This window comes from Panthera onca, chromosome C2 (assembly GCF_046562875.1).
Source record: "Panthera onca isolate mPanOnc1 chromosome C2, mPanOnc1 haplotype 2, whole genome shotgun sequence".
Taxonomy (NCBI): domain Eukaryota; kingdom Metazoa; phylum Chordata; class Mammalia; order Carnivora; family Felidae; genus Panthera; species Panthera onca.
This window is the reverse complement of record NC_138347.1, coordinates 96,195,127-96,208,706: the sequence shown is the minus strand read 5'-3', so window position 1 is coordinate 96,208,706 and position 13,580 is coordinate 96,195,127. Positions and strand designations below refer to the sequence as shown.

General features: G+C 42.7%; 1 protein-coding gene across 4 annotated transcripts in view; it reads left to right on the top strand.

The window, feature by feature from the left end:
* Window positions 1-13,580, top strand: part of LRRIQ4 (leucine rich repeats and IQ motif containing 4) — a 27,790-nt gene that overhangs the window by 465 nt on the left and 13,745 nt on the right. For 3 of the 4 annotated variants that reach the window (XM_078432174.2, XM_078432176.2, XM_078432173.2), the window contains exons 2-4: window positions 6,428-7,475; window positions 11,407-11,580; window positions 13,069-13,207. In XM_078432174.2, coding sequence (XP_078288300.2) covers window positions 6,456-7,475; window positions 11,407-11,580; window positions 13,069-13,207 — 1,333 coding nt within the window. In that variant the 5' untranslated portion in view covers window positions 6,428-6,455. Of the gene's footprint in view, window positions 1-3; window positions 108-6,427; window positions 7,476-11,406; window positions 11,581-13,068; window positions 13,208-13,580 lie in introns of those variants that run through there. The other variant, XM_078432175.2, reaches the window with a different exon arrangement.

The window sequence follows — 13,580 nt, the reverse complement described above, 5'->3', positions numbered from 1 at the left end:
TGTAGATCAGTCTTGTGTTGGGGCGGGGGTATCAGGGAGGGCTTTTTGTCGGAGGTGACTCTCTGACCGGCCCCAGCGAATCCGTCCCAGGTGCTGGAGACACACAGGTACTTGGGGCTGCCTAGATGAGTATGGGGGGGGGGGGGGGGGGGAGGCGGGTAGGGCCAGATCCACACGGAGCCCTGCGCATCCTCTGAGAAGCACAGCTGATAGGGGGCAAGGTGCTGGGAGCCCTCAGATAGGAAACAGCTGGTGGAGGGTGGATTTGACAGGATCTAGGGGAGACTCTGAAGCAGCCTCAGTAGCCCAACAGAGATAGGGCCTCAGCCGAGGCTGGACTCAGTGAAAGGAGGAGATGGGGACAAAACCCAGCAAGAGGTACAGGGAAGCATGCTCAGGATTTGGTACTTGGATGTGGGAGAGAGAAAAAGAGGAAGGAGGAAAGGAAAGGTCTTCTGTTTGGGGTTAACCATAGACTGCAGAGGAAGCAGCTGAAGGGCCCTGGAGAGAGCTCTGGAACCAACCAGAGACTCCGTGCCTGGAGGATAGAAGGAACACCCTCAAGGTGAAACCAGGACATTTATGAACACTGTTCAAAGGTGAAAAATAAAGTGTCCAAGACCTCTCTCCTGGAAGCTACCCCACTAGGCAATTCCAGAAGAGCACTCCACTGTTAGCAAATTGTGCTAGGAGGCAGGGGTCTCTGTGTAGCCCACAGACTGTGCCCATCACTTGAATTACTTCAGGTTAAACATGATAGAAAATACTGTTTTCATTTACCACCCCCCCCCCCCCCGCCCCGTTCTACCAATAGAGGTAGCTTGAAATACTAAAGCATGAATGTGGGCACAATTCAGCATCTGCAGTCCCTACCCCTCTCAAAGTATTTGAAGTCAAGTAGAGGAAAGTGAGGAGTTGTTAAGGATTAATTGCTGCTCTAGGGGAAGGGAGGGATACACTTTTAAAGGAGCAAGAAGTGCCAATCAGACTTTTGTTCTAGAGAGTGACTACTAAACAAGGTCAGAACAAACAGAAAAGAGCTGCTTTTCACCAAACAGCACTTAAAGCACTGTTCTCCATGTGAACCTTAGCAAAACAAAGTATTTGCACAGAACTACAGGCTGTGTGTCAAAATGCATATCAAATAGGATGGCCAAAAAAATACCGACCACATGTACAACTCATTTCCGTCAGTACATTTTTCATTAACCCAATGATTTCCAGATGGAGGAGGGATGTAATTTTTAAGACCTGCCCCTTGAGAATTAGTGACTGAGGGGCAGGGAGGTAGGGGAAACAGATGTTGCTGAGCTGGCTTCAAGGAAACTTAAGTGGATTCACTGGGTGCTTATGTGTCAGGAGGTCTAACTTGAATCTCGGCTTTCTAGAAGTCAGAACCAAAGAAAATATGTGGAAGTATGTAGTCCCCATTTTTCTTTCTTTTTTTTTTTTTTTTTAATTTTTCTTGATGATTGTTTTTTGAGAGAGACAGAGTACAAGTAGGGGAGAGGCAGAGGAGAGGGAGACACAGAATCCGAAGCAGGCTCCAGGCTCTGAGCTGTCAGCACAGAGTCCGACGCAGGGCTTGAACCCATGAACTGCGAGATCATGCCCTGAACCAAACTTGGACACTTAACCGACTAAGCCACCCAGGTGCCCCTGTAAATGGCAGCATTTACTTTCCTCTGGCACCTTATAGTAGGAAGATTCAGTAGGTGTATCTTTATATAAGTAACTTAACAGACACGTCTTTGACTATAGTTTTATAGAAATATTTTTCAAATGATTGTTTAACTGTTTAAAAAGCCAACAGCATGGTGTTTAATTATGATCTAAGGAAGTCCTATCTTGAGGAAACAGATAATAGGGTCTAGGGAAGTTGTTTCCTGCTAACACGGAGATAGAACTCAAAGGATCTGGGAGAATTAATGTTTAACACACCCACTAGCTCTTTCCCCCCCAACTACCAGAAGATTGAACTGAGCTGCTAGCAGGTGTCAGAACAGAGCAAATTCCTGGTTGAATTTTCTGACGAGTATCTGAAGTGCCGACTTCTGGTATTGATCATGCATACATGTTGTTTAGGTACTGAATATGCAGGTGGAAATATGAGTGTTATTAAAAAATTGAGTTGGCCCATGGATAAAAGAAGAGTAGAGGGAGTTGGTGGAAAAGTTTACATTCCTAATATCTGATGAGATGAGAAAGTATATCAGTGATTAGTAGTAAATAGTGCCTCAAACCTTCTTGCTCATTGTGCAAGACAATAGGGGAAAAAAACCACAGTCTACAAATAAAAAAATGCATTGTCTATGAATTACTAGATCTATAGTTTGGTGATATGTGTGGAAGAAGGAAAAGTAGAAACATTTTTGAAATGGATAAAATGACATTTTGAGTCTATTTAAAGACAACAAGTCCTAAGAAGCCATTTCAGATCGATCATTTGGTGATGATGGTGATACGGGCACACTGGTGTGGCACAAGCTAACAATTCTGGCAAACAGATGTTTCTCTAAGGCCTCTTTTACCTTTAAGTCACTGATCTGAGGTTTTCAAAAGGAAAGGGTTACTGGCCCTGGGCTTGATAGAGCTCTTCACCTACAAGCCTTTCAGAGCTCATTACCAGATAATAGACTTCTTCTATTTCTCTTAAGAAAACATATCGTACGTCTCAGTATCCCAGGACTAATTATGAAATTTCTACTTAGAGAACACTTCTAACACCAACTGTGTGGGTTTTCCCAAGAAGCAAGTCTCCAGTTCTCTGCGGACGCCAAGTAGGTGTCCAAAAATTTAATTCTGACACTGTACCCAGAGTTAGCACAGACCCTACAGGGTGAAGGTTCAGTCCCACAAGACTGCTTCCCACTGCAGATGCCAGCCACAAATCCTAGGTTGTCGCCAGTTCCAGCGGACTATCAGTCGGGGTTCCCTCAAGTTCAATAATTTGCTTTAGTGGTTTACAGAACTCAAGGAAACACTTTACTTACTATTACCGTTGTATTCTAAAAACTACCATTCAGGCACCGCCAAATGGAAGAGATGCACGTGGGGAAGAGAGGGTATCAAGACAGGGCGCAGAGTTTCCATGCCTTCTCTGGGAATATTAGCCTTCCAGCACCAACCCAAAAGCTCTCCCATAACCTCTCGGTTTAGGGTTTTTATAGAGGCTCCAGTACATAGGGAGGATTGATTACATCGCCGGCAATTGGTGATTAAACCAACATCCGGCCCCTCTCCCCTCCCCTGAGGTCAAGGGCTGGGGTTGAAAGCTCCGCCCCTCTAATCACGTGAGTGGTTCCTCTGGCAACCAGCTGCCATTAGCGAGCTATCAGGGTGCAAATAAGAGTGAGGGCAGTAAGTAGTATGGACTCAGGTGTGGTTGAATGGGGCTTATTATGAATAACAAAAGATGCTCCTTCCCAACCACTCAGAAAACACCAAAGTTTTAGACGCTCTTGTATCAGGAACTAGGGAACAAAGACCAAATATATATTCTATCACAATATCACACCCAGAATCTTCCTTTATTATTGTCTGAGCAGATTAGATTCTCCCTTGCCTCTGCTGAAAATCTAAAGTTGCTTGCTTATAATAGTAATAGTTTTCCACTCAAGTCTGAATTTTATATGAGTCTTCATCTCAGTATTACTTGAGACTTAAAAATTTTTCATGGAATTTTATGGTTTCCCAGAAATTGTTATCAAAGCAAAGGATTACCATTACCATTACCATTACATGATTCTCCAGTCCTAGCTGTATTGAGGCTTTTTGCTCGTCTGTATTAAAGGGAGAAGATCTCCCAGGTGTTTTAAGTAAAATCTTGAAACTAATTTAACTGGAAATGGTTATTTATGCTATCAGATTCACATTACACATCCAGTTGGTGAGTAATCAGACTTGAAAACCAAAGTGTCAACACTTGATGTAAATTTCAGAGGGCTGATCATTTTTTCCTAAATAGTTTTCTCAAGCATTAAAGTTAAGCAAAAAAGAGCTAACTATTAAACTATCCAAAACCTGGCTCCCTGAAATTACACAATGGTTATGACGCTTAGAAATTCCACAGTAATATGGATTTGTAACAAGTTAATTTGACCACGTTGAGGTAGCAATCCCAATGAAAAAAAATAGCCAAATAAGGAATCAATCTTCTTCATTCTTATTTACTGTGGCTGAATTACTGGCCAAGCTGTTGCAAATCCTGACTTTACAACCTCCTTTTATTAAGTCTGCTAATGGATATACAATATATATAGCTTTCAGAGGCCATCAAATTGGTTCCAAACACATGTGGGCTATAAGATTCTGGTGAGATAACATACGTACACACACATTCAGACATTCTAGGCAGGTCTCATCATGGAGGAAGATGAATATTAGAAAAAATAAGTTCTTTTATGCACCTGGATGCCCAGACACACTTGTGTTAACCCTAATCAGATGGCTAGTCCACAAGAATCTTCCCCAGATGACTCTGCCTGAAGGGCTGCAAAAGAAAATCAAGCTTGAATGCTTACACCCAAGACCGATTTTAATAAAAACCAGGCTTCTTGTAAACAAATGATGTAAATATCCTTAGTGAGGATATCCAGCCCCCACTTCCTACTATGTTCTGAGATAAGCCCTTTTAGTTACTTAGTATCTGTATCTGTAAAACAGAGATCATAATGGTGCCTGCTTCTCAGGGTTCTAGTGAGGATTAAATGCATTGAGTAAAGCTTAGCCCAGGTAGTGTCCTGGGTGCTCTCTATTTTCATTTCTAGTATCACCTTAGTCTGTATACTATGGATTGTCTAGAGGCCTTCAGTATTGTCAGTAGTTTAGGACACTGGAAATTTTACCCTGCAGGACTGAACAGTATTAATCTACCTAATGATCAAATGACAAATGCTGGCATTTGTCATTCCAGGCATAATTCTCATTCTAGGCATAATTCATTCTAGGCATAATTCTCGGCATTCTAGCCATAATTCAACCAGTGATAAGTCTTTTCTTTTCTTTAACAGAGAGCAACACTGTCCCAGAGCTCTTTTGGAGGCTAGGCATATAGTAATGGGGATCTAAACCACACACTGTTGTGTTGCAAGGTGCAGTAATATTAAGTGTGGGGCTCGAAGCACATCCCCTCCATCTAGGGACTGGACCTCTGCGTGGATGAGAGGCTCCATACTCCAGCAGGAAAGTCCCCATCCTAGAATGCAAGTCAGAGATGCTACAATCAACCTAGCTACCATCACATCATTGTCTTCTCTGCCCTTTATCTTAGGCTTTGTGCGTGTGTGTGTATGTGTGTGTACTAAGGACCAACAACTTAGTCTTTGGTAACACAATATTAACATCTTAGATTTACAAAATTTATAAATCCAGTAGTGCAAGTCTGCCAATTTTGTGATTATTCAAGATTGTTTTTTGCAATTCTAGGTTCTTTGCATTTTCATATAAATTTTAGAATCAGCTTGCTAACTTCTACCAAAAAAGAAAAAAAAAAAGCCTACTGAGATTTTGATTGAGGTTGCACTGAAACTATAGATCAATTTGAGTAATACTGACATCTTAACATTGAGTGTTCTAATCCACAGACGTGATTTATTTCTCCATTTCTCCATTCTTTCTGGGTTGCAGCTGCAGTTCATTTCAATTCCCAGCAATTTCAAATGTCCCGCTTAGGGATTTAAGCCCCTTCCTCCAGCCAGGCTTAGGGATCTAAAAGCACGAGAGGACAGGACCTCTCTCTGCTTTTCCAGATCGCCTGCAACTTTTCCTAGGCCACTGAGTCGGCCCCAGTCTACTGGGGAGAGGTGGCTCTGCATTTGAGGCTCCTCCGTGCTAATCCACCATGCTGCTCATACAGGGCTTTTAAAAGTTTGACTGGTTTCTCCTGGTTTCGGAAGTTGCTTTGCCTGTGCATATGGAAGGCTGGCTTCTCTGCCTGCCTGGTCCCCAAAGTTGAAAATGCCACCGGGCATGAAAGTGCCCACTGGTCTTTGCTAACTTAGGGAAGGGATAGTCCTTCTCTAGAATTAATTCGTTGGGCCTCCTTTGCATCCACAACTCTCTGGTGGCTTCAAGAAAAAAAACATAATATTTTAAAATATTATTTTTTCCAAGTGTTTTCTCAGTGTTCGTGGTAAGACCAATCTTTTGCAACCTTCCACATCTACCTGCAAAGAGAATCAAGATAGGGATTTTTAAAAACTGAATTTAGACAATCTTTTTTTTTTTTTTTCTTCATGTAAGTCAACCTGTTAGGAGGAGTCTATACTTGAACTCTTCTCCCAACATGAAACACGAAAACCTACATTTCATGCTATGTTAGAACATCAGGCCCTAGATTCAAACAACTCAAATTTTCTCTCTCTCAGGGACAGAAAGAATCCTGGTGAGTAAATGGATTTTTTTTTTTCTTTTCACACTATTTCAGATTTTGGATATTTGCATTTTCCATCAACATGTCAAGTGACATGATAAAACCAGGACATTCCGTTAAAATTCATCAGAAAGTTGATCCACAACGGGCCACTGCTAGAACCTTTTTCATTGATGCTTCTAATCAGAGCTTGACTACCATTCCACCAGAGATCTTCGACTTCAAAGAATTAGAAGAAGTGCATCTGGAAAACAACCAGATTGAAGAAATCCCCCGGGGTATTCAGCATTTAAAGAACGTCCGGATCCTCTACCTGAACAAGAACAAGCTGAGAAAGCTGTGCCCAGAGCTGGGCACGCTGAGCAGCCTGGAGGGCCTGGACCTGAGCGACAACCCGCTCCTGTCCTCGTCCCTTCCTGTCCTCAGAGGCCTGCGGGGGCTGCGGGAGCTCCGCCTGTACCACACTGACCTGGCCGAGATCCCCGTGGACCTCTGCAAACTCCTCCACCACCTCGAGCTGCTTGGGCTGGACGGAAACCACCTGAAATCTCTGCCCAAGGAAGTAGTGAACCATACCAAACTGAGGGAGATCTACCTGAAGCAAAACCAGTTTGAAGTCTTTCCTCCCGAGCTCTGTGCTCTCTCCAACCTGGAGATCGTTGACCTGGATGACAACAAACTAACTGCCATCCCACCGGAGATTGGGAACCTGACCAGGCTGCAGAAGTTCTACGTGGCTCGCAACAACCTGCTCCTCCTACCCGAGTCGCTGTGCCAGTGCAGCAAACTGTCCGTGCTGGATCTGTCCCACAACCGCCTCCACTCGCTCCCGCACTCCCTGGCCGAGCTGTCTGGGATGACGGAGATTGGGCTGAGCGGGAACCACCTGGAGAAGGTGCCACGCCTCATCTGCAAGTGGACCTCGCTGCACCTGCTCTACCTCCGCGACACTGGTCTGCGGGCGCTGCGGCGCTCCTTCCGGCGGCTGGTCAACCTGCGCTTCCTGGATCTCAGCCAGAACCATCTGGAACGCTTTCCGCTGCAGATCTGTGCGCTCAGGAACCTAGAGATCCTGGCCCTGGATGATAATAAAATATGCCAGGTACCGATTCCCTTCCCGGCTGTCACTGTGCCCTCACAGGGGCTTTTCCCGCCCTGAGTTGGTGTTGATGTCCTCATTTGGACGTGAGCGATCTTCTCCTCGGCGATACGTGGGGGAAATGAGACTGGGAGCTTAACTAACCCGTCAAGGCCACACACCTGTACGTGGCAGAACCGAGCTCCAACCCAGAGCTGCGGGGCCCCAGAGTCTACGTTCTTAACCAAGACCCCCTCTGAACAGGGTTTCCTCACACAGATTTCTTTCTGACACCTACAGCCTTAGGCCTCCAGTCATGGTGAACTGCAAAATCAGATTTGTCCCAAAAGAAACTCCCATGTGTGCAGGGTGACGTGTTCAAAAATGTTCATAGCACAGTGTTGACAGCCCACGACAGTCATGGGAGGCCGTGTCAATAGAGCAATGAACAGATTGTGCTAGATTTATAAAATTAAAAAACGAAAGGTTTAAGTGAACTGGAGGAGTATGTGCCAATGTGGACAGATCTTAAAATTGTGATGTTTATTAAAAAGGAAAGCACCAAGTTGCAGAACCTTACACAATTTATAATTTTTTAAAAATCTTTTTTAATGTTTTTATTTATTTTTTGAGAGACAGAGCACCAGTGGGGGAGGGGCAGAGAGAGAGGGAGACACAGAATCTGAAGCAGGCTCCAGGCTCTGAGCTGTCAGCACAGAGCCTGATTCAGGGCTCTTGAATCCATGAACTGAGACATCATGACCTGAGCTGAAGTTGGGCACTTAACTGACTGAGAGCCATCCAGGTGCCCCTCACCATTTATAAATTTTTAATCACACAAAACTACATACATATACACACCTAATACATACTTTGTGGATATTTACAAATGTAACAAAAGTATAAAAATATGAACTAGAGGGGCCCCTGGGTGGCTCAGTTGGACTTTGGACTCAGATCATGATCTCCCAGTTGAATGAGTTCGAGCCCCCCATGGGGCTCTCTGCTGTTAGTGCAGAGCCCAGTTCAGGCCCCCTGTCCCTCCCCCTCTTAAAAATGAATAAACATTTATTTAAAAAAAATCATGAACTAGAAAAAAACTCGCTAAATTTTTGGTAGTGGCTGCCTCTGGGAAGAGAAAGGAAGTCAAGGAAATGAGGGGAGGATCCCAGGGGAGCTCAATTTTAATTGCCGTATTTGATTTTATTAAAAAAATCTTATTATTTGACTATAGTTGACACACATTCATTTTGTTTATTAACAAAAGATTTCGGTGGTGAGTACACATGCATTTGTTTTAATATTTGAAAATTTAAAAGAACGGTTCTGTTAAAAGCAAAAGACAACCACAGAGGGAGAAATCAGGCCATCTGGAAATCAACAACTGTGATCAAATAAGAGGTCTGTTTTTCCCGGCCATGGACACCAAGCTGCTGTGTTCACCATACCTTATACAAGTCCTAGGCCTTAAAGGTTTGTTGGGGGTGTTTTTGTTTTTGTTTAATCTCTTATTTGATTTTTAATTTAGAACTTTGGAGGGGCGGGGGAGATTGGTTGTTCTTTTTCTAATTCCTATAGAGTTTTAAAACTGCCTTTTAGGAAGTAACCATTTTGATGGTAATTTAGGATTTAGGAAGAGAATCTTGGACTTAATCTCTACTTAGGCAGCAACCCATTGTGGAGGATTTTAGAAGTTTATCATAGGCCCTCTGCCCATCCCCATTCCACCACTGAGGTAAGAAATTCCTTTTACAGTAGACAAAGTCTGCCATTCCACACTGGGAGTGAGAGGCTCAAAATATAAAGCGCCTTTGGGAAAAATAACACATCGACTTAATTCCTTATTGAGTCATGAATGATACCTAATCCTTTCCTGTGAAACACTTTAAGATATCAGAATAGAGGAAGGAATCACACACAGATGGCTCCTTAAAGATAAGCCTCATCCAGTACCAAGTTTTACCACAAATCAGGCTGCACTGAAATGTGGTCATGTTCAATATTATTATACTGAATGTGAAAATCTCTGTGTACCATTGCCTGCTATTCTCTAGTTCTTATGATGGTATTTCTGGGTTTTGTTTGTTTTTCTCATTTCCTGTTATGCTAATCCCTCCAGTAACCTCCCAGTCTGTATAATGACACGTGACCTTTAGGCCAGCTCCTTACCTCTCCCACCCCAAAGACTTTCCTGATGGGTTTCTGGCTCCTGGAGCCTGGCCAGTAGCCTTCTCTTGCCTAGGTGAATGCAAAAGTAGCTTTCAGTGTGTGTCTAGATGGGTCTTATTTGTGTGGTACATTTCTGTTAAGGGAGAACTCAACCTTACGATGAGTATAGTTCAGTGAGAGCATCAGTAATAACTGTCCTCATTTGACACTCTGTAGGTTTTCTATGCAACCAGATTTACTTCCACTGTGCTTTAATGTGACTGTTATGGGATTAATTATTGGATCTTGAATATCCTGAAAAAAAAAAAAAGTCTTTAAACATTCAATGTGCTTTGAAAAAGAAAAGCTAAACCTATGAGCTAGCTAAACCGCGATGTGAAATTACTAGGTTCTAATGAAGGGGTTAGATTGAAAAACATTTTCCCATTAGTTTGGATGCTTTGTGTCAAAGGGATCTAAGTGCCTGGTAAAGAATTTTGAAAGAGCCAAGAAGGAAAGCTTAAACAGCAGCTTCTCTGGAGATTGACTTTGAAAAATAAGTAAAGGAATAAATAAAACTATAAACACCTTATAGCATGTTTAGGAAAATGGGTGCTCCCCCTACCCAATAAAGAAAAAATATGAAAGATGGCAGGTGTGTGAGACTTACTGCTATGTTATCCCTCTAGGGGGCTTTCTTTTGGCCTATTCCCCAATTTATCTATCCCACCCATCCATCGAGGGGTCAGACTGAGCTGGACTGTAACCATTCTCATGAAGAAGAGGTGCTGGATTGAGGAACGGGTGGAGGAGAGGCTAGGGCTAAGACTGGGAACTGTGGGGAACGATTTCCCCATTAGGAGTAAAGCCAGATGATGGAAGGTGATTCAAAGTGAGTTAAGAAGCTCTTGAGCTATATAGCTGGGCTCTTTTTTCTCCAAGAAAACAGGTGTCTCTGTAACATAATAGGGAGACCATCCCACGTTTTAAGAATGAGATTTTTCCATGTGGTTCCAGAGTGCCAGAAAGAGACCTGAAGGTGAACATACAAGACTTTGACTTGACACGAGAAGGAAATCTGGTGATTAGAGGTCTCCATCCAAGTAATGAGCTTTTCATTCCAGGAAGTGGTGTTTAAATGTGTGCTGGATGGCTAGCTGTGGAATATATTCAACCATCCTATTAAGGGATTAGAATAGACGACCCTTCCAAGGCCTTCCCGCCCAGACAGTTGGGAGTCTCTGAAATGCCTACCTAATACCTGTAAAGGGCCTGTAAAACCTTGGGATTCACTGGAAGGCAGAATATGACCAGATAAAATCATAATAGTCATCTTCCTTGTTTACTTCCAACTGAGATTTCAACTGAAGTTTCTAAATTGCTGAGCTAAAGCCTTTCAGGGTGAGAGGTCATGTTTCTAAATTGATCAGTTCTGATAACTGAAATTGTTGATATTATAGTTGCAATATTATACCAATAACTTTAGTACTTTTTCAGTAATATCAAGCATTTGCTACCCTACCATTCAAAAACCTGCAATAAAGTAGGTTTAAAATTGCTTCAGTTTAAAGCAGTGCATAAAATTGAAGAGCAGAGAGGCTCGTCAGAAAAAGGAGGACTCCAGACTTTAGATCTACAAGTATAAATACTCTATATGCAAAGGTGTGTGCAAACTTTTCATCAGTAGGAATTGCTAAATCGCTGTACTTGATGTTTATCAATTTGCCTCAAAACTAAAAGCCCAATTTATTTTCTTACTGTTAAAAATAATTTTGACCTGAAACTTATCTTTTTGGAATACTTCTAGCTACCTCCAGACTTTGTATCCCTTTCAAAACTGAAGATGCTTGGATTAACAGGAAATCAGTTGGCTTCATTTCCAGAAGAAATCCTTTCTTTAGAGTCTTTAGAGAAATTATACATTGGGCAAGACCAGGGAGCCAAGCTCACCTATATGCCAGAAGACATCAGTAAACTACAGGTAAGCCTCCCCAAATGATTAGGCAAAGAAGTACATGCCCACTGATTCCTTAAGTTGGCTGATACTGAGAACACCCAATAGTGTCCCCATAGGCTGCATGTGGAATCATCCATACTAGATTTCCAACCCCCTAACAAGCAGCCATTATTCCACTCTGAGGCTTCCACTATTTTTCTAGCCCCTGGATCCATATTCAAAGAACATTTTGTTGTGATTGCCGTTGATTATGCTGTGCCATACTCCTCTTAACTGTACGGTTTGGCATGTTTCATTTGCAGAAATTGAGCCCCGCTGCTTTCCATTTAATTTCTAGCTTTTGTAGGAGGCCCCTGAAAATTGTACTATTTTGAAGTTCACATGGCTGGGAGCCCGCATTTTGGATGCATCAGCGTGACCTCCCTTCCTGCATGATGGCAAACAAACCAGAGTAATTTAACGTTGCCCCAGTTTCCTGTGGAAATGGGTCCTCAGCCCTGTGCTAAATCCTAACAAAGCAACAAGATCACTTCATTCAAAGGAGCCCTACCACTGTGTCTTAATCCATGCATACTTTAAAGAATTGATTTTTTTTTTTCCATGTCGGTGGTACTGCGCTCTTACTAATGATAAAGTAGGTGCGGGCCACGACAGACCCCCGCCCCTGGTTGTGGAACTGAACAACAGCATGTATATATAGCACAGGTGCTTCTCAACCTGTGGCACAGAGGTCCTCTTCCTGATTCTCCACTGCTTTGCCCTGTGTTCAGAACTCTCCTCATCATCTTGCTCCTTGACATGCTATGCCATGCTCTCTGGAATCTTAGGGTGACATGCAAACATTATATTTTTGCCCAGTGAATTTGCAAATAGTTAACTCATTATCTACACATTTTGGCTTCTCCTGCTTGAGCAGTGTTGGATTGATACCTGAGGCAATTTCAGTTCTGTAACACTACTATAGGCAGTTAGCTTTTGAAAGCGAGCAAATGATATATATACTTATATTATCAAATTATTTTTCCATAAAGTTCTTGTGAAACAAATGCTAGATTCCCATGTTTTCTTTTCCCTGCGTAGATGGGAACCATGTCCAATGGTTTTACCCAAAAATACTTTTATGTTTGGATGTTGGCTCTTTAAGTATGTTTCCCCCTTTATCCTAATGAATAGTATCCCCACTGAAAGAGCATGGGAATTCACCAATGAGTCTGGTTATTAGAATGTAAGGATCATTGTAAGGATCAATGTAAGGATCATTATGGTCTACTGACATGTTTTTCAGAATCTTTTTTTTTTAATTTTTTTAATGTTTATTTCTGAGAGATAGAGACAAGTGTGAGCAAGAGAGGGGCAGAAAGAGGGAGACACAGAATCAGAAACAGGCTCCAGGCTCTGAGCTTTCAGCACAGAGCCTGACACAGAGCTCAAATCCATGAACTGTGAGATCATGACCTGAGCCGAAGTCAGATGTTTAACTGAATGAGCCACCCAGGCACCTCTGTTTTTCAGAATCTTAAAGAGTTGTATATAGAGAACAATCATCTGGAGTACCTGCCCACATCCTTGGGATCCATGCCTAACCTGGAAATTCTTAACTGCTGCCACAACCTGCTTAAGCAACTTCCAGATTCCATTTGCCAAGCACAAGGTGAGGAATCTTAGTAGATCCTCAGCCTAGTGGAGTGTGAGGCCAGCATGTCCCATTTCCTTGATTTACCAAAGGCCAATCTCAATGTTCAGAGAGCTGAGCCCTACCCTATTACCTCCTCGCAGGCCTCACTAGTGAGACAAGGAAGGCCAGATGCCTGATGAGCACAGCTAAGAACTTCACAAAGACAGTTAGACTGTTTCTTGTAAATTGAATAGAGGAGTAAGTACCAGCTGCTAAGAAAATTAGCATTCACCCAGATGGTCATCATACAACCAACACTAATTTACTGAATACCTACTACATGCCAGAATTTGGAGTTGGGGTCCTGTAGCAGATTTGCACTAGGTCACTAAGTCACTTGAATGAAAGG